The 20,685-nt window shown below is 41.2% G+C and overlaps 1 protein-coding gene across 4 annotated transcripts in view; it reads left to right on the top strand.

The window, feature by feature from the left end:
• RECA1 (recA DNA recombination family protein) overlaps nucleotides 1–20,685 on the top strand; it is a 67,140-nt gene that overhangs the window by 13,033 nt on the left and 33,422 nt on the right. For all 4 annotated transcript variants that reach the window (XM_087690891.1, XM_087690881.1, XM_087690900.1 and 1 more), the window contains exons 2-9: nucleotides 3,961–4,052; nucleotides 4,153–4,228; nucleotides 4,476–4,538; nucleotides 4,910–5,039; nucleotides 5,148–5,233; nucleotides 5,320–5,445; nucleotides 5,527–5,631; nucleotides 5,727–5,783. In XM_087690891.1, the coding sequence (XP_087547017.1) occupies nucleotides 3,961–4,052; nucleotides 4,153–4,228; nucleotides 4,476–4,538; nucleotides 4,910–5,039; nucleotides 5,148–5,233; nucleotides 5,320–5,445; nucleotides 5,527–5,631; nucleotides 5,727–5,783 (735 nt within the window). The remainder of the gene's footprint in view (nucleotides 1–3,960; nucleotides 4,053–4,152; nucleotides 4,229–4,475; nucleotides 4,539–4,909; nucleotides 5,040–5,147; nucleotides 5,234–5,319; nucleotides 5,446–5,526; nucleotides 5,632–5,726; nucleotides 5,784–20,685) is intronic.

Here is a 20,685-nt window from a genome sequence, read left to right as displayed (position 1 = left end):
CATAAACAGCCCAAAAAAACAGAGGAGGTCTGTAGGGTTGTATTTCGGGAAGAAATACATTTTGGACAGCAAAATATGCCCGCTGTACAACAACAAATAACTGCTGTAAATGAACCTGCAAATGCAGAAAATAATGCTGGAAATGATCAGCTAGCTATTGCCCATAATAATGAGCCACTGGATGCGTAGGAACAACCAGGGCAACAAGTTGTTAATGCTGATTTGCAGGCTGAAATGCCAAGACAACAAGCTGAAAATGGAAATTTGCAAGAACAGCTAGCATACAATGATCATTGGGTTAGGAGATCATCTAGGGCTACTAGACAATGTGATAGATTTGTTCCTGGTGCCAACAATGTGGCTGATTATGTAATGTTGATAGATTATGGTGAACCGTCTTACTTCAAGGAAGCAATGGACAGACAGGACAACAAGAAATGGTATAAAGCCATGTTGTCAGAGATGGAATCTCTTGAGAAAAATGGCACTTGGGACTTGGAGCAGTTGCCTAAAGGGCAAAAAAACCTTCCATGTAAATGGGTTTACAAGATGAAGGTCACTTTTGGTTCCTTGCCAAAGTACAAAGCAAGATTGGTTGTAAAGGGGTACAAACAGGAACATGGAGTTGACTTTGATGAGATCTTCTCTGCTGTAGTCAAGATGACTATATTGAGAACCATTTTGGGCTTGGTTGTAGTTGAAGACATGGAGCTCATACAGATGGATGTAAAGACTGCATTCTTACATAATGATCTACATGAAGACATATATATGCAACAACCCGAAGGGTTTGTGGAAAAAGGAAAAGAGAAGATAGTATGTAAACTCAAAAGGAGTTTGTATGGGCTGAAACAAGCACCTAGAGAATGGTATCTTAAGTTTGATACATTTATGCAGTCTGAAGCCTCCATATGTGAAACTCAATGTAGAGGACAGCCCTATAGCTGATGATGAGAATGCTGAAATGGCTAAGATACCATATGTTTCAGCTGTTGGTAGTTTGATGTATGCTATGGTTGCTACACGTCTTGACATTGCCTTTGCAGTGGGAGTGGTTAGCAGATACATGGCAAATCCTGTTAAAAAGCATTGGGAAGCAGTGAAAGGTATTATGAGATACTTCAAAGGCACAAAGGATTTGTGCATCTGCTTATAAAGCAGAAGGCATCTGTCGTTGGCTTTACGGATGCAGACTATGTTGGTCATGCGGATCGCAGAAAGTCCACTTCTGGGTATGCGTTTACCTTCACATGAGGAGCAATCTCTTGGATCTCCAGGCTACAAAAGTGTGTTGCATTGTCTACTACAGAGGCAGAGTACGTGGCTGCTATTGAGGCATGCAAGGAGGCTTTATGGCTTTCACGTCTGGTGGGAGAGCTTGGAATTACAGAGTTATCTATTCTTCATTGTGATAGTCAGAGTGCTATCATGCTAGTACGGAATCCCGTCTTTCATGGAAAGACGAAGCACATACAGGTGAAGTACCACTTCATTAAAGATGTACTTGACAACAAGAGCATTGAGCTTGTCAAAGTGCATACAGATGATAATCTTGCAGATCTTCTCACGAAGGGTCTTCTTGTAGAGCGGTTTGCTCATTGCCGACAGATGATGGGAGTTGGATAGATACATGTATTTCAGCTTTGTACATACCTAGACTTAGTTGATTCTTTTTTCCTCTTAAGGCACATTGCCTTTAGTTGAGAGGTTATTGGGAATAAAGGGCCATCGTGCCTTTTATATGTGCATGGGTGTGAACACATCCTTAGCACATTTGTACTTTCATATATATATATATATATCTATTTAAAAACCTAAAGAGGTACACTCGTCATTGTACCCAACAAGTTGTCCTCACTCTCCTTTCTACTCTGCACTCTCTGTCTCTCTGTCTCTCTGCTCTTTGTTGTGAGAAAGCATTCCGTGTCTCGATCCTTGCGCTCTAGGGCCCAACAATCTAAGGTGTAATGCACCTTTTTAGCTAAACATCCTGCACTCCTTGGGGCTGCCATCTTGTTCTTGTACCTCTCTTTTTCCATATATGGAGTTCTTATTTCCTTCTTCCGTTGGACACCCTAACATGATATTGGAGCCTCGACATCAGATCTAAGGGTTCGATTGCTAGAACCTGAAATGAGCCTTCCTTCACATATAGGGTGGTAGGTGACCCGATTCAACTCAAATTACAAGCGGCATAAATTCGCAAATCTGAAATTTGAACTTTATCAATCAATCTTGGACAGCCAATACTTGATCGGCCCTAGCAATTGGCGCCCCTTGTGGTATTTCTTATATGGTATTGCTCTAAGTTGAAGTATATTGAGATACGTACTGATCTTTGTCAATCTTCAATATGAATGGTTATGATAAATGACTAATAATTGATTTGCCCCTTGATTTGAGTAGAGATCGGGCACAAATTGATCCTTGGGCTCTTACACACGGGGCAAATCAAGTGGAAATGGGATCACCCCTCAAATCAGCTACAAATTCTAAATTCACAACTGCTACTTTGAGTACGGGGTCTTCAATTATTGGACATGGATCTCAAGGTGGTTGAGAAATTCTAATGGTTGCTGCAAGTTAGGGTTTGAGCAACAATTTCTTCAGTTGCTCTTCACCAAAGACTGGATTATACTGAGAATTTTTGAGGGAATGTTAGAAAATGAGAGAGAAAATCAGTTGGAGATAGAATCTTTGGAATGATGGCTTTGATGGCGAAAACAACTTTGAAAGGGGGGTAAAAATAGGAGTGTAACTGGTGAGCCCTTCTCTTCTATCGCCGTCAACCACATAGATAGCCCTTCTCTTCTATCGCTGTCTCCCTATGCAGATAGAGAAGGAAACTTGCTGCCCCTATCAACTTTCGCCTGTCTCCAAGCTAATCTGGTGGCTCCTCCTTCCTTGCTTTGCTTGAATGGCTGCTTGCACACTCAGCTGGCCATCCACATTTAATATGCTAACCCCTTTGGAACTTTAAGTTGTTCCCAACATTAAATGGAGTTAGACTAGCATTAATTTATTAATTAATGCTTGGTCCTAATGTCACCACAAGTCATTTTAAATGCCCAATAAACACCCTAGGTCCTAACTAACACTACACACACACAAATACCTGTCAAGCATAAGTTAATACAACTTTTGCCAATGTCACCCACTGCAGTCTTAGGGTGCTTAGGCTGTCACCATGACTTAACTGACTTAATCTCACATGTGCACACCTTATATGTCATAACTGAAATGTCCAAAGAGCATTAAGTTAAATACTCACATCCTTGTGATAGAGCCTATGTTGTAATGGCTATTTTTACATGTTTTGCCCTCCATGAGCCTCAACCAGTATCATCTCATTGTAAGAAGTGTTTTCAAAACTCAAGCACAGAGAAGGTGCTGGCCATAATTGACATGCAGTTTTTAACTATTCTTTTTCTGCAATCTTCTTGTTTTCTTTGTTTTTCAACTAGAAGCCACCCCTTGGAAGACAAGGCATCGGCCTCGGGTCTTGGTCTATAAAATCTGCATTTTAGAGCACAGCCTGCTGTGCAGTTTGCAATTTGCTGTCTGGACTGAGTGGGAATCAGCCAGGCAACTTTGTATTGAAGCCAGACAGTGTGTTTTCAGCAGTGGAGCAGCAGCCAAGGCTGTGATTTGGTGGACAGCCACATGTAGCAGCTTGCTATAGTTGCTTTTTGGTGGACAGCCACCTAGAAGCAACTGGATGGGCAACATAGGATGACTTTGTCATGATAGGAAACTATTTGTTTTTATCATAACATTAACAACATGAAAGATTCCTCTTAAGATCCACACTTCTCAATATTTTTTGTAGCTTTTTCAGACTGTATATTCTTATTCTTTGAGAGTTATATATTCTTGATCTCACTTTAAGACAGTGAATTGCATAATTTGTACAGAATTATGGTTGGTGTATTACTAACTCATTCTATGACATGATGTTAGCAAAAAGCGCTAGATGCTGTAATGCAAGACATAAATGCAACGTTTGGCAGAGGCAGTGTAACAAGACTTGGCAGTGCAGGTGGAGCACTTGTGTAAGCTTTACCATACTCACTTTGGTGTTAACATGAGGAAACCCTTTTTCATGTTTGATATTAATGTTCACTTTGGAGTGAAACATAATTTCTGTGTCAGGGAGACTTTTTCAAGTGGCTGCTTAGCTCTCGATCTGGCCCTGGGAGGTGGTTTGCCGAAAGGCCGCATTATTGAGGTATGTAATAGTATGGTCTTTTTGTTTGTACGTTCTTCCAATCAAGAAGGCACACTGTATAACTAGTCTTTGTGGTTATATGAAAACATATTAAGACCCTTTGAAAAGGCTAGGCACTTAAAGTCTGATGAGTTTAGTTAGAAAACCTGCTCATTATCATCACACTTTTTTGATGATTGGAATTGTGCAACTAGAGGTAAAAGGGCAGCATTGGCATTTCATTCGCAACATACTTCTTTTATCGTAGGTTTTTGGACCTGAAAGTAGTGGCAAAACAACATTGGCTTTACATGCTATTGCAGAGATACAGGTATGATGGTTTCTTTTTTCTTCTCACATAGCAGGGTTTTGTGGCATCAGTTGCTATTAGCATGTATATACTTCATTGCATTTAGTACATGTAAGTTATGGTGCCATTCAGTATGGAATGTATGCAGCTTCTATCAACACAGATGACGGTGAATGAACTTTAGACTTGTAATTGCATTCCAGACCCTCTAGACTTTTTTAACTCTCTAACAATTGCATTCCAGACCCTCTAAACTTTTCTGATCTAGCATTGTCTTTGTATGTCTGCCTAATATTTGTGTGAACATATAGCTGTTATGTGTGCTTTGTTTGAAACATATGCTTGTGTCCACAGGCTTTTTTGATCACTTTTTGAACCATGTTGGTCGACAGAGAAAGGGTGGGAATGCAGTTCTTGTGGATGCAGAGCATGCTTTTGATCCAGTATATTCTAAAGCTGTTGGTGTTGATGTTGAGAACCTCATTGTTTGCCAACCTGACACTGGGGAGATGGCTTTAGAAAGTTGGTTCCCTTTACTTGCAGATTCAGTTAGCTGTGCTGTAGAAGTCTTTTCATTAGACAAGTTCATCTGTTGGCTTATAATATGTTCATCGTTTGGTTATTCTCCAGCTGCAGATCGACTTTGCAGATCAGGTGCAGTTGACATTATATGTATTGACTCTGTATCTGCTTTAACTCCTCGAGCAGAAATCGAGGTAAAAAATCTAATATTAGGAGGTCTTTAAGCAAGTGCTTAGGCATTGAAGCTTACCACTAGGCACAACGACTCTTCTTCAAGTAGGGGGAGATTGGAATGCAACAAATCGGCTTGCAAGCTCGTCTCATGAGTCAAGCCCTGCGAAAGATGGCTGCAAATGCTGCTAAAGCAGGTTGCACACTTCTTTTCATCAATCAAATTCGTTACAAGGTATCCTATATAAATTGATCTTCAGCTTTATATTTTTGATCTGCAGTTTGTTGCTATTGAATACGATATGTGTGCATGCAGGTAGCAGTGATGTATGGAAACCCAGAGGTCACCAGTGGCGGCTTAGCATTAAAGTTTTTTGCATCACTACGCCTTGAAATTCGCTCAACTGGAAAAATCAAATCTGTAAGTCCAATGTTGGAAAATCAAGGTTCTGTCCTGTCGAGTTTTTTAAATGAAATTCCTGTTTGTCTACTGAAAACAAAAATGGAACATTTCAGGCTAAAGGTGATGAAGAAGTGGGACTTCGAGTTCGTGTAAAAGTAGTAAAGAGCAAGGTTTGTATCTCTTCCTCATTGAATCATTTGCAAGAGAGCCTTCTAAGTGAATCAACAGAAGCTTTATATCTGATTGGAGAAGTCAAATGCAACTCAACTTTTAACCAGCAAATCAGCAGAAGGCCATTGTCAAAAGTGTTGAAGATCTCCTAGTTCCAGTTTAGTCTTCTAGAAATGGTTTCTGGTCTTAAAATCCCTCTATTGTTTGAGTCACTTAACTTCTCTGCATACATCGAAAGGACACACGGGTTGAAGAAATGCCTGTTGCAGACAAACCATACACACATGCACAGACTAAGTGTTGTGAAGAGACTGACCTATATCAACATCAAGGTTACGTGTTTTATGATCAATTCAGGCATTCAGGTGTGACACTTGCATTTGATTAACACACCTGCTTTTGACAAACCAGAACACATATATATTGAATGAGAATACTGTAAAGACGATGACTTTATATTAAAGGCAAAGCTATGCATATTTTTTTACTATGCACTGTGGGCCTCATACCTGAGTTGTGCTAGTGATTCTTCTTCTAGATAGTTGTCCATTCTATGTATTGCATTGGACATCATTATACCATTGACCTATCTGTTCTGTTGTATGCACACTTAGCTTATATAAATTGTTCTTGTGTGAGCAAGAGAGAGAAATGTTTGGGCTTTACCTTGATGTCAGATTTATCTCTTCTTCTCTTGTACATGGAGAGTGCAAGGCTTTCATATCTTCCAATTTTGCAGGCTCCCATTTTTGTTATGGTGTTAGAGTTAGACATTGGATAGATATATAAGACTTGATGGTGGGGAAAAATAGTCTTTAAATGGATTTTGTGTCTTTTCAAAAAAGCAAGGACTAAGGGTTAATATATACACATATATGTATCCCAAGAAAAAAGTGGTATTGCTTTTAAAAAAGGGCACATTGCAGAAATCTCTCATGCATGTGTAGTGAGAAGAATATGTTGGATTATTGTGGCTAATGTTGTAGATTAATGATACCCACTACCATGGTTGTCAAGTATGAAAGGTATGATATAGTACGGTATGATAAAATACGGTACTAAATGGTACCTTATGATTCTATAAGGTATGGTACGATATTAGTATGATTAAAAAAAAATTGAATTAAAAAAAAAAACTATCGGAATCGGGCAGCCATGGAAATGTCATTCTTTTTGCTATTTGTAGCATAACTCCTTGAGTGCCTTTGGGTTGAGGTTGCTAATACTAGAGTGTACATCCTCAACTAATGTCCGTTCGACTGCAGTTCTTCCTCAAGAAATCCCGTAGAAGGCATTCTTTCGCTCTTGGCTTGTCATTTTTCACTTGAGAGTCTTTGAGTGTCATACATATATACATATGCCTAATGATAAAATAGGGAAACTTCTTTGGTTAATTTATACTAGGTCAGACTTAGCTTACTCAGTCAGCATTCTCAGTTAGTATTTCATAGCACCTAGGATGTCACATTGGATTGCATGTTTTCGTATGTTGCATTATTTATGGTGTACTTATTCTTATGGTCTCACTTATGGTTGTGGTTTATGTTTGCAAGGTACACTGATTTTGATTAGACAAGAGATCCTGATACCCAACGTTCCCATGGCGGCTGCCTCTTCACCTTGGGCACGGTTCTCATTTCTTGGTCCAACTGTAAGTAAGAGACGATAGTAGCTTCCACGGCCGAGACTGAGTATAGGGCTCTCTACGATGGCACTACCGAGGCCATCTACTTGAGGAGCCTACTGGCGGTGCTTTACTTTCCTTGTGACTCTCCCACCGTTGTCTACTGCGACAACTAGAGTGCCATTACTCTTACGAGTAATTCAATCATTACACTATGGATGCAGCATGTGGGAGTCCACTTCCACTTTTAGAGAGAGCAGGTTGAGCTAGACATTATCCGCCTAGAGTGTGCCTTCATTAGACAAATTTGTAGATAATTTGACCAAAGTAGTCAATTGGCCGGTTCTTCAGTACCTTTTAGCCAGGATCAGCTTGGGTACACCCTCCCCTACTTCTTCAGATTGATGGGGAGAGGGTGTTTCCCTCTTGTTTTTCCTTCCAGTTTGAGAGGGGGCGGCTACTTCTCTTGATAGCGACAGTGATGACGCTTACCGTTTTTAGACATTCATTCATTGATTTATTCTTTTTTTGTACTTATGAACATTTGTAATTTCATCCGCTCTGTTAGGATGATATGATTGTGAAAGGGCACTTGGACAGGGGAATTGTTGCGAGAGCAATGCCCAGGTGGCACTTTTATGTGAGCATGACATCTTGCATCTCCCTTTGTATTATTCCATGTATTGATATTTTGCTCACATAAACATGCATTTGAGCACATTTATTCCTTTTCGGTCTTATTCGTGGCATTGAGCATGGTAGTCTCCAAGGCAAATTTTCTTAGTTTGCTTGCTTGCTTTGCTTGTCTTGCTTGCTTGCTTTGCTTGCTTCACATATTTGCTATATTGTGTCACCCACACCTTGGCTATTTTTCTTTTTCACCAACACCTAGTCATGGTAGGGATAGTTTATTTTTTTTGTGAAGGTCTTGGGTGTGACCATCCCTTATTACTCTCCCGTTTGGGGCACGGATACTCAATAGGACGAAATTGATTTGAAACCCTCACTTAATGTTAAATCTATTAAAACTACAAAGCCCTCTCAAGAAAGAAAAGTTCATAGTTGATTCCATCCCCCTTTGTAGGAATTGGTAGGCCACTGGGCAGCCATCGTGCACCCTTTGTCCAATGCCTCGGTCTCTCTGGGGTAATCACTTGGGCTCCCTTGGTAAGATAACCATTGCCTCTATAGTCCTAGTAGACCACTAGGCAACTGATACGTATTCTTTGTCCGATGCTCTAGCTGCTTTGGGGTGGAACGCCTTGGGGTAGAAGATTAAAAAAAAAAAAAGGCTTGGTTGGTTTACTTCTTGTGGCACCATTGTTGGGCCTGAAAGGGGGTGTTGAACTAAAAATGCTTTAGCTTCACTTAAATAGTCCCAAAATATGTTTAAGTAAAGAATAAAGCTTGTTAAAAAGAAATGCGTTCTTAGAGAGTATCTGTATCGCATAAGCACAAATCCACTTGGGAGGGCCCAAACTTTCTATAAATAGGTATGCTACCCTCTATGTAGTCTTAATCTCGTTTTTGTAGATTTCAGATATTTTAGCTTATTGCCCATAACCCGGACGTGGAGGACATCGCAATCCAAGCTGGCCATTGCTGTCTACAATAGTCTGGCACCTGTTTCTAGCCTACCACACATTGTTTGGAGCTGATTTCAGCATGCTAACTACTATTGTTGGTTTTTCCTGCGTTTTTAGTCTAACTACTGTTGTTGGTTTTTCTTGCGTTTTTAGTCTTTCTCTCTCTTGCAGCCAGCATTTTTAGTCTCTCTTTCTCTTCTCACCATCGTTTTTAGTCTCTCTCTTGCACCACCGTCTGCATTAGAATCAGCCTTCCTTGGCTGCATTTGTTGGTGTTCGACATCTAGAGGTTGCCTTGTTGCGATTTAGGATCCGTTCGGAGTATGACACACTCTCTAGCGCATTATCCTTGCCCTGATCCTTGAGATATAGGAGTTTGAGATACAATATTCACTCAGTACATAGTGTGTTTGTTGCAGGAGCAATGTATAATCAATAGTCATATCATTTCATTCATTCTTTGTATTCATTGTCTCTGAGTTACCCTAACCCTAACTGTGTTCTCCTATCAGTCTGTGCTTTGTTGTATGGTGTTATTTGTGTTTTCTGTGGTAGGGTATTTCTTCACGGCCCCGGGCCCTCGCAAAAATGTGTCGAAATCGTGCTGCATAAATGGTTTTTGTGCGAAGGATGGGTGGCAAAAATGCACCAAAAATATCGTATGAATTTGTGAGAAAGAGATATGAACATGGAAGCAAAAGAAACAATTGCTGAACATTGAAAGAGATGAACAAAAAGGCAAGAACACAAGAAAATGGATGAAGAACCGGGCCATGGAATCAATATACGAGAGCATGAAAAAATGCATATAAACCACATGGGTTTTGGTAGTGCCAGTGTGCCTCTAGTATCGCTCTCTCTAATGAATATACATGCGCATTGAACGGATTGTGGAGAGGAGGCACCTATGAATAGGCCAAGGAATGAGGCTTGAGATAATGGAGGTGGAAAACAATGGCCACCCTAGGTGCCTCGCCAAATGCTCAATAGAATTAATAGAATCCATGAAATGTTCTTATGCTAACACTCTTTCAGACCATGGTGACGAGTGCAATGTAATATGCAATGATGGGGGAACAAGCCCCTAGGCACCATCGCAACATTCCATATCACAACAATGATTTGAATTTTGCTAGAAACTTGTATCATCATAGTAGATGTAACAATGACAAGTAGAGAGGACCATGGATACCCAAGCAATGTGGGTGATCAAGCCACTAAAAAGGTACCTTGAAAAGACACTAATGTTGATGTTGATGGTACCAAGCCTTGAAAACAGAGAGTAGAAATAGCCAAAACTTGATGCTTATCATGATCTAGCTCCTCGTTTGCATTGGTGCATATAGAAAGTTGTACTCAAGGTTTGTAGTGTTGAGCTCCATGAGGTGAAAGGAGCTATGATGGATGTAATTGTATGGTTTTTTTGGGGGGGGAAGGAAAAGAGAAAAAGAAAGAAATATTAATGTTGACTAAAAACCAAATCGACCTATGAAACATATCCATGTACAAAGGAATATTCTTATGATATCATGAAAGTGAAAAGTAGAAATGAAAATCCTATCTAAATGTGTAATAAGTGTAGATACTATCATTTGGGCAAGCCCTCAAAATGGATACAAGTATGTCCATTTGGCGTCATGAGGCTATACGCGTGTGAGATACAATGATGCCATGTAGATCTAACACCATCTAGTGAGTGTAGGGGATGTAAAATGTGATAGTTGGTGGGTGAGGGATCCTGGAACATCTTCAGAGGCCTGGAACATCTTCAGAGGCCATGAGACAAAACCATCACTGTGACGTGCTAAAAGATGATCAGTGGATCCATGAGACCATGAGTTACAACCATTTGTATGATGGTACAACTATCTCAAAAGAAAGACAAATGAAAATGTAATAAACAATACAAGAAAAGCTAAAAGATACAAGTAATGAGAACTCTAGTTGACAAATAAAGAGCTTTAGTTGATACAATCTCATGGAGGTGTAGAGGGCTTGGCTCTAGCCTGAGCAATAATTTCTTGTATCTGGCTATGGAAGTGCCATCGACGCTTGTATCAAGGTCTAGGATATTTGGATCGGCCAAGTTGGATGGCTTGATCTATCAATATTCCATGTGTATATGTAGGATTAAGGTTTTGAGAATGTTGAAACCTCTCGAGTCTCCCTTGCAAAGAGATTTGTAAGTTGCCTTTGGTTAGGGCCTTTATGTCTAAGAGATGCTATACTTCTAAGGAGTGTGCCTAAAACCATTGTATCCCTAGGAGGAAAAGGCCAAGGTACTACTGATCATTGAAATCCATGACTTCGGAAAGTGGTTTGAAGCCGTCTCTAAATAGATGTTGAAAGTGGCCTTGGATCTCATAGTATGCTAGGTACATAGTTGTCTCCTTACGTTGTATGGTACTGATTATACTGTATGATCTGCACTGTACCATACCATATGGATTTGTACGATAAAACTGGGTCACTTTTGCTACCGCATCTGTGTGTCGTCCTGCGTTCAGTTGCACTTTAACTTGGCGCGTTCTGCCTACCTAGCACTTTTTGGGGAGGGTGGGAAGCCTCGGATACCTCATTTCACCCCCTTTTCCAACTATATATCCCCCCCCCCCCCCCCCAAAAAAAAAGCTCTCCTTGGATTCCATCCAGCTGGCAGCCCTCTTTGATTGTTTGACACCTCTTTGATTGTTTGACCCGTCTCTCATCTATAAAAGATCCCTCTCTCCTCCATGCTTCCACACCAATTCAGCAAGCATTTACCATTATCATCTTTCTCTTTGGATCTTGAATTGACTTGTGATTTGTCATTCTCATCTCCCATCCTTTCTTTCCCGCACCCTATCAAAGCATTTGCCATTCTCAAATCTCACCTCCCATCCTCTCTATCTTGTAGTCTATTAAAAGCATTTGCCATTCTCATCTCCCATTCTCTCTCTCACTCTTGCTCTTTTAACTTTACCTCAACCCTCCGATCTCTCCCTCTCTTTCAACTTTTAAGTTTCAAGAGTTGAGACTCAAGCATCTCTCTCTCTCTCTTCCCGAGGCCTCTTCATCCGTTGTCGGCACCATGACTCATAAGAAGCACGAAGCCTTCAATTTGCACGTGATTCATGTGGAGAGGGACACAAAGAAGTCCAACTCCCACCATTGCACATGCAAGTCTTGCGGGAAGTACTATACAAGTGGTGCAACTTGGCTTCTCCAACATCTTTCCACGAAGGCCCGGGGGGGGGGGGGGGGGGGGAGTTGCTCCATGCAAGGAGATTCCTCAAAACATCGCGGAGGAGATTCTCTCCAAGATGAGAGGGGGATCCACAAGAGGAGGAAGTGGCTTATTGGCACCAACTCTTGTGCCTACTAACGAGGAAGCATTGAATGTGGGTGTATCTTCAACCGAGGCGGGTGAGGTCTCTACCATTGGTGGTGGGGGCTCCACATCCGCATCCGGCTCCGATAAAAGACAAAGAGTGGAGGATCATGCGATGCTGGAGAGACAATCCTCTCTCTCTCTCTCAAGCTCTTGGTCATGTGTGTGGATCGATCGCCTTTCTTAGAGAAAGGCAATGCCTTGCGAACATTGAAATTGCACGCACAGTGATTAAATGCAATCTTGCATTCAATGTCCTAAAGCAAGAGCAATGGAAGAAGATAGTAAAAGCCATTGCCATTGTGGGTCCATGTGAAAGATGGACTAGTGTCACATACAACGACGTGAAGACGAAAAAGATTGATGAAGAGAAGGAGAGGATTGATTGAACCCTTGATTCTATTTGGGCAGCATGGATAAAATATGGTTGCTCCATTCTCGTCGACGGATGGAGTGATCGTAAGAAGCGGGGTATTATCAATATACTTGTCTCATGTCCACTCGGCACTTACTTTTTGCAGGCCGTAGATACTGGCAAGAGGGGGAGAAAAACGACATACGTATTAATCTATTGCCACATTCGGCAAGCTATCATTGAGGTATGCATTTATTGTTGCCTGTTAAATTTGTTTCACTTTCTTTCACTATTATAATTGATTTATGTATAACTTTCTATCTCCATATTCTAATTTCTCTCTAATATCTATCTCGATTCTCTCTTTCCTTCCGTGCCCTCTCTTTAGTCGTGAATCTTGAAAGTTGAAACTTGAAAGGCTCAACTCTCGAGTCTCTCTTTCTCTCTCTAATCTCGAAGTATTATTGATATACTTGTAATTTGTAAATTGTGATTGTAGGTGGGCCCCTTGAATGCGGTGTAAGTTGTTATCAACAATGCATTGAATTGTTGGTGCATGGGCTGTTTGCATTAGGCCAAATTGCCCACGATTGTGTGGATTCCATGTGCAAGTCATTGTTTAGACTTGCTCATGGAGGACATTGGGAAGCTCAAGTGGGTGAAGAGGGTGGTCCTCAAAGCTACATCGGTCGTTACCTTCTTCATTGTAAAGGTAAAGGTGCTTGCGATGTATCATGAGCATAGCACATTGGAGTTGAAGAAGCCTTCTTTAACTCAATTTGCTTACATGTGGTTGTTGTTGGAGCGCCTTTATGAGGTGCGGTTCGCCTTGCGCCAGACAATGGTGTCTACTCTATGGAATGAGTGGGATGAGCATGAGAGTGAGGAGGCCAAAGCCATGTACGCTTGTGCCTTAATGAGCAATTTTGGCGAAAAGTCCGTGTTGTTGTCATTGTCGTGACTCCCTTTTATAGGGTGTTACATATGAGTGATTGTGAGGGTTTCACCATGAGCCTTCTCGTTCACTTCTTTAAAGCGGCATTGGTGGAGGCACGTACTTATATAGTGATCATAGAGATATAACGTGCACATGTTTTAGAGATAGTAGAGAGGAGATGCGCATGGATACATAAGCCCATCCATGGTTTTGCCGCATTGGTACATCTGGCCTATAAGTCACCGGTGGTCATGGATGATAGAGGGCTCTATTTGGACCAACTTGTTTATTTGACTTGTGTGGTCCCTGTGGATGATCACAACGCAGTGCTTGAAAAGCTAGGATGCTATGTAGATCAGAGAGGGCATGTGGCTTTTGCCTCTCCCACTCGTTGGAGAAAAGTGTTACTTGTGAAGCCTTTATTTTGGTGGCAAAACTTTGGATACGCATTGGAGACCCTTCAGCCCTTAGCCATAAGGGTCCTTGCCCAAGATTGCTCTTCGGGTGTATGTGAGAGAAATTGGAGTGTCTATTCTCTATTGCCGCACTAACTTATGCATGATAAGGGCCATGATGAGCATGGATAGCTCGAAGCAAGTAAAGTTTAAACACTTAACCATAAAATTTAAAATTTGTTGTTTTAAACTTTGAACTTTGAAGTTTATACTTTACAATTTAGACTTTAGTATTTACAATCTTACGTGCATTGTGTAGGTGGATGTTGATACATTCAAGTTGACGGGCAACACTTTTTCGAGTGTACATCAGGAGGTGGATGAGGAGGAGGAGATGATATTTTTAGAGCTCTATAGAGAGCTTATGGCAACAGATACTTGTGACATTTGTAGTTAGCGTGCTCGTGGGTGGGAGTTCGAGTAGGTGGTAGTAGGGGCATGGTCATTCGACGCCCTCCAACATCGAGGAGGGGTGGTTCGAGTGGCTTGCAGACATATGTAAGGCGGGGCTCTAGTAGCTCAAATTCTATGCCTCATGATAACATTCCCCCCTTGCCTACACAGTTGCCACCTAGGGAGCCATCATTTGATGATGATGGTAACCTCATTAGTGATGACGAGTATGAGTGTGCCTCATTATTCGATGCGGAGGAGTCATCTTCAGACTCTCTTGATGAGCACTTAGATGATTCTGATGATGATAATGATAGTGATGCCTCATCATAGATTCATAGGTCTCTCTCTTTTTTGTATCTGCTATCATTGTATCCACACTCATGATGCTACTATGACACATTAGAGTCTAGACTATAGTTGTATCGCATGTTTTGTGCAGCCCATGCGACCACGATGGTCACCCTCATGTTTTCATCTCATTTTGTGTTGAAATGGCTATTTCCATTTTAAATATGTATTCTATCATTTAATGATTTATGGTTTTAAAAAAATAAAGGCAAAAATTTTTCATACTAATATTGTACTATACCTTAAAAATCATAAGGTACCATTTAGTACTATATTTTATCGTACTATACCATATCGTACCTTTTGTACTTGACAACTACGGCTAGGTAGTAGTAAATATAGTCCTTCTTTGTCTCTTGCTCTAGTTGACATATTTGGCAAATACGCTGGTTTGGGGGTATGGATCTGTATGGTGCATTAAGGGAGTACTGAAAGGGGGTAACTTGTCCATGCTAAAGCCATGTAACTCAAACTAGGTTGATATTTGTGCATACCAACACAAAGTATCATCCTCTTCGGCAAGTGTCAAGAGGACTCAAGAGCTAGTCATGCATATTGATGTTTCTTTGTTTTGTGGTGAAAGGAAGATTCTCTATTTGACTTTGTCCTTCTTTGTGCAAACCCTAGCATATCTTCACATGGCATCATAGCTGATGCTCTTTTAAAGAGTATCTTATGGTGATTGTTGAGGTTTGGTTTTGTGTGAGATATATGAACGATGCATTACCAATTCATGATGGCCGAGACTACTCCATCTTTGGATCCTTTTTGCATTCTCCTATACTTCAATGGATACCATGAGGAGGCATTATGGCCTTGATTTGGAGAACAATGCTCCTACTAACCTTTCTTGTAGGGATCACTCATCGAGGCCCAACTCTTCTTCATCTCATACTCCTTTACAAGGTACATCTCAATTGGAGCACTTTGTTGACGAGATTGATCACCTCTCAGTTGAGGAAAGACGATCCACTTAGGACACAACCGAAAGTTCAAACTCTTCGCAATCACTCCTAGTGGTAGGTTTGTAAAATCCATTTTTGCATGAGTTTGATTTTGTCTCCTTCTGTAATGCAGAAACCAATTGGAAGTCACTATGGCAACCCAAATTATACCAATATGGTTTTAAAGTAAACTCTATGTTTAGAGATGTTCTACAAGGTAATGGGTTTGAGAGGTCTCCAAGGCTCTCTTAGGTAGTCTATTTGGATGCATGTTGCGTACTCTATGTATGGAGTTGATGGTTTGAAAAAGGGCCTCCATCATCATGGGGGGTGCGACAAACTCAGCTATAGTGATCTCGTGTGGTACTGATGGTTTACTGTGGATCATTCGTGAGAGCATGATGACATGTGGTCTCTCAATTTGTGTCCGTAGGTATGTGGTGAGGCTTGGGATCCAAATAGGTGCACCATACATCATGATTGGCGTTGAGAAACCACTCTTTTAGTTTCTTCACTTAGGGTTTCGCACTAACAGCCCCAAAAAGGGTTGGTGTCCTCATTTTGGTCATTTAGTTGGTGGGCGGCCACTCAATGGTGCACCACCACAGACAACTTAGGTCTATAAATAGGCTGTCACTTTATTCATTCATGATCACTTCAGTCATTCTTTACCCCTCTTCTTCCATCATTCCGACGTTCTTCCCTTCTCTCTCCTGCCTCTCCACTGCCCTCACTGGCGGCACATCTACATCTTGCGTTTGTTGATTGAGGTCATTGTTGTTAGCTTTCTTGAGTCTAGCATCATCATTGTTACCTTGCGGTACATCCACAGCTTGCATTTGTTGATCAAGGACACGTGTCAGCTTTCGTCACATAGGCATTTGTCTCCACTAGTTGATGTCATCATAGGCCATTTAACATTTTGCGTTTGGTAGTTTCCATCACTTTGGCGACCTTCTTTACACTAGGGCCATTATTTGGAGGCTCCTAATAGTTTGCATTTTTAGCCTTTCAGCTTTTGGGATTTGTGTTTGCTGCCCAGGCCATCATCTTTACATTGGGGCCATTATTCAGAGGCTCCTAATAGTTTGCATTTGCAGCCTTCTGGATTTTGGGATTTGTGTGTGCTGGTAGGTCAGTACGGTCCACAAGTGTGCCACGTCAGCAGGCAGGAGTGCCACATGGCAGCAGAGAGCTGATTGCCATGTCAGCTGGTCCAGTCGGACAGTTTCATGCAGTTGGACAGTACAATCGGCTGCATTAAATGCAGTTGACAACATATTTTTCCTAATTTTTGGCAAGCTATTTATTACTTGTCTTCAGCACACACTTTCACAGTTTTTGATCTCAGGTTTCCAGATTGCTGATCGTGGAGTCTACCGTCGGGGTTCACAAAGTGTGAGATCTTCGAGGTGGAGACATACACAAACATATACTCTGTGCCCGTGTACACATCTGCTTTCTTATACAGCATTCTTCATTGTAGATTTTCTATGTTCCACTGTCTCTTTCTCTCTCTCTCGCTCTCTCTCTTCCCCCTCTCTCTGTTTTCACTCTCAGTCTTGGTCGTATGCTTCCGCATTGCTTCACTTTGACATGGTATTAGAGCATTCAAGGATGGACCTACTTAAAGAGGAGATTTTACTCTCGGTCTTGGTTATATGCTTCCGCAGTGCTTTACTTTAACATGGTATTAGAGCATTCAAGGACTAACCACGGGTGGAGCTACTTGAAGAGGAGATTTTAGTGCGGCACAAGGCTTCGTTTTTAGCATTCAAGGGCAAGTAGGAGGGCCGCCATCAAAACAAGTCTGAGGCGAGTGTGGGTGTGTGAGAAAGGAGTAGAGTTGCTGAAGTTGCTACTGATTGTTGCTATTTGAGAAGGAAAAAGGCTGTATTTTGGGCCTTCAATTGCAAATTTTACCTTTTCATTGCCTTTGGCCAGTGAAGGAGTGGGTCAAGTGGTGAAGAGCCCTAGCAAGCTATATTTACACAGTCGGAGGGGGACTACTTTTTGTGTTTTGTGTAGGCATTGGAGGTAAAAACTGAGACAGAGTTTCAAGCAATCATGGACCGGAAAATGCTCGTGTTACCGACTCTTTTGCCAGATCAATAGCTCGATGGCAAGAACTACTGCATCTGGTAGGTTATGATGCTTGCCATCTTGGAGTCCTATGATTTGGCGGAGCTTGTTATGAAGGCTATCCATTGTCCTACTTCGCTAGACGAGTCTAGACTCTCTTCAAGTGATAAGCTGGAGTTGGTAAAGGCTCAGGCACATTGGGACAAACTAAATGCTCACTTCCGCTCGTCTTTATTTCTCTCATGCACTACAATTGTGATCTCTCATATAGAGCATTTGATGGTGGCTCGAGAGATATGGCTAGAGCTTGATCAGATGTATAATTGCATGATCGTCATGAAACGAGTTTCTTTGGAAGTACAGATGAGGATCATGAGTGTCAACAACATCTTCTATGCGAGTGCATATTAACAAGTGGAGGCACCTTTAGATGCAGGTACAAAACGCATGGAAGGTGATCACTTCTGAAGACATGGGGATAACTCTTCTTTCATAGTTATTGCCTCGTTTCAATGGTTTTTATTCTGCCTTGATTGCCTCAGGGTGGTTGGAGACTTTTTGTTGGGAGGAGTTGATTCCTATGGTCTTGGAACAAGAGGAGCAGTTGAAAGGGACCGATGCTTCTAAATCTGAGGCCTTGGTAGGTCAGTCCTCTCAAAAAAATGGAACGGACCAAAAGGAGGAGGAGGACAAATTAAAGAAGGATAAGGACAAGGAGTTCGCTTGTTATATCTGTTGCAAGACAGGTCATTGGAAGAAGGATTGCCCCAATAAGGAGAAGAAGGAAAAGGAGAAGAAGGAGAAATCTTCAAAGGATTTCGGAGCAGTGGCTGCTCCCTCATCAGCTGCTTTTCTCCACTTGGAGGTGGTTGAGGCATTGACCCTGATCGCCTCTGATGCTCCATTGACGGCTCCATACACTTGGGAGTGGATTGTTGACAGTGGTGCCTCACGACACATGACTCCTTCAGTATGTGTTGCTCATTTGTGGCCTTCACATGGCTAGATTCTCATTGGTAATAGTTCTTCTATCCCTATTCAAGAATGGGGTAACATGTATCTTATTCCATATGGGCAAGGTGGTGCCCATACATCCAAGGTGTTTTATGTACCAGCCTTGGAATAGAAGATTTGTATCTACTATTACTTTACAAGATTTGTGCCCTCGGCCTCTTGGTCGAGTTTGATATGGATTCTTTACAGATTCTTTATTGTGGATCGAGATAGGTCCTTGCTTTTGTGTATGAGGAGAATAAGGTCTGTAAGATGTGGTCTTCTTCTGCCTTGATTTCTTATCTTCTTACCTCTCAAACACAGTCGAGCTTTGGCATGCTTGGTTTGGCCACCTCAACTATGATTACATATGAAAGGCGTCTAAGGGGCAGCTTGTTTGAGGTTTGTTAGATATTGTGGTGAGCCAGCAGCCTTGTGTATCCTGCATCCATGGGAAGCAAACTTGCGATGCTATTCCCAACAAGGCTTTGAGGCAGCCGTCAACACCCTTGGAGCTTTTTTCTACTGATCTTTGTGGGCTGATGAGAATGGAGTTTGTTAAATGGAGCTTGTATTTCATTTAATTGTGGATGATTATAGCAGGATGATATGGGCTTATTTTTTGAAGCTGAAGTCGGAGGCTTTCTTTAACTTTACAGATTGGTTGCTCTTTGAGGAGAACCGATCGGGCCGAAAACTAAAGACCTTACGGTCTGATAAGGGTGGAGAATTTGTTTCTAACGAGCTTGCTCATTTTTGTGTAGATCATGGTATCCACCAAGAGTTTGCTCACACAAACACCCCTCAGGAGAATGACATATTGGAGCAGAAGAATCGCAATGTGATTGAGATGGACTATACCATGATGGAGCATGGATAGACACCTTAGTGTCTATGGGCTGAGGTTGTGGCTACTGCAGTCCACATTCTTAATCGATCTCCTACTTCCGCTATGGTTGGTATGACCCCTTATGAAGCGTATTTTGGGTTTAAGCTAGATGTTTCTTATTTTAGGGTTTTTGGGTGTGACGCCTATGTGCACATCCCGAAAACACAGTGTGTTAAATTTGAAGACATGTTGATGATGAAGAAAGTATTCTATGGGTCTATTTTTTATACTTCAACCCTATTTTTACATGTGTATGTCAAGGAGATAACTGAGAAGTGAGAGAAAGAAGAGAAGAGGAGAGAGAAAATAGTGATGAGGAGAGAGAAAGACTAGAAATTTAGGAAAGAAGAGAGAAGCCATAGAAGTTATGAACAAGGTGAGGTAAGAGACAATAAATGTTTTAATATTCCAAAGATGTGAAAATTGACATGTCTCACCCCTTTTATACCTATGTTAGTGTGACAAGGTATAATTAATAATTCCACACTAAAATATATCTTCTTCCTAGATTCTTACAATTCATTCCTTCTTTCGAAAGGTTTTTGCCTAGAAAAAAAAACTTACAATGGTTGGAAAGGATCGATGAAATAGAGTACTACTTTAATTTCATTTATACAAAGTATGAAAATGGATGAAAGATTGAAGATATATTGACTGAAATGAAGATGTGAAGGTAAGCCTCAGCTATATACATTTGGAGCCTATAAGTCTTCAAGAAATAAGCTCAAGAATGAGAGGACAACTTGCTATAAAAGCAGAGCTTGTTGAACAAAATTTGCCATATCTTTTAATAGAAGTATCCAAGTGAAACATGGCACATGTCAAAATGTAGCTTTTGAAGAGTACTTTGATCTTATGTAGGTGGTTTTTGTGGGCTATAGCTTGTAGTCTCAAGGTTATTGATTGTATGATCCTGTTAAGC

The sequence above is a fragment of the Lygodium microphyllum genome, chromosome 2 (assembly GCF_053477565.2).
Source record: "Lygodium microphyllum isolate KBCC chromosome 2, Lygodium_microphyllum_v1.1.10, whole genome shotgun sequence".
Lineage (NCBI taxonomy): Eukaryota > Viridiplantae > Streptophyta > Polypodiopsida > Schizaeales > Lygodiaceae > Lygodium > Lygodium microphyllum.
Note: the sequence above shows the minus strand (reverse complement) of the source record. Positions and strands in the feature narration are given on the sequence as shown.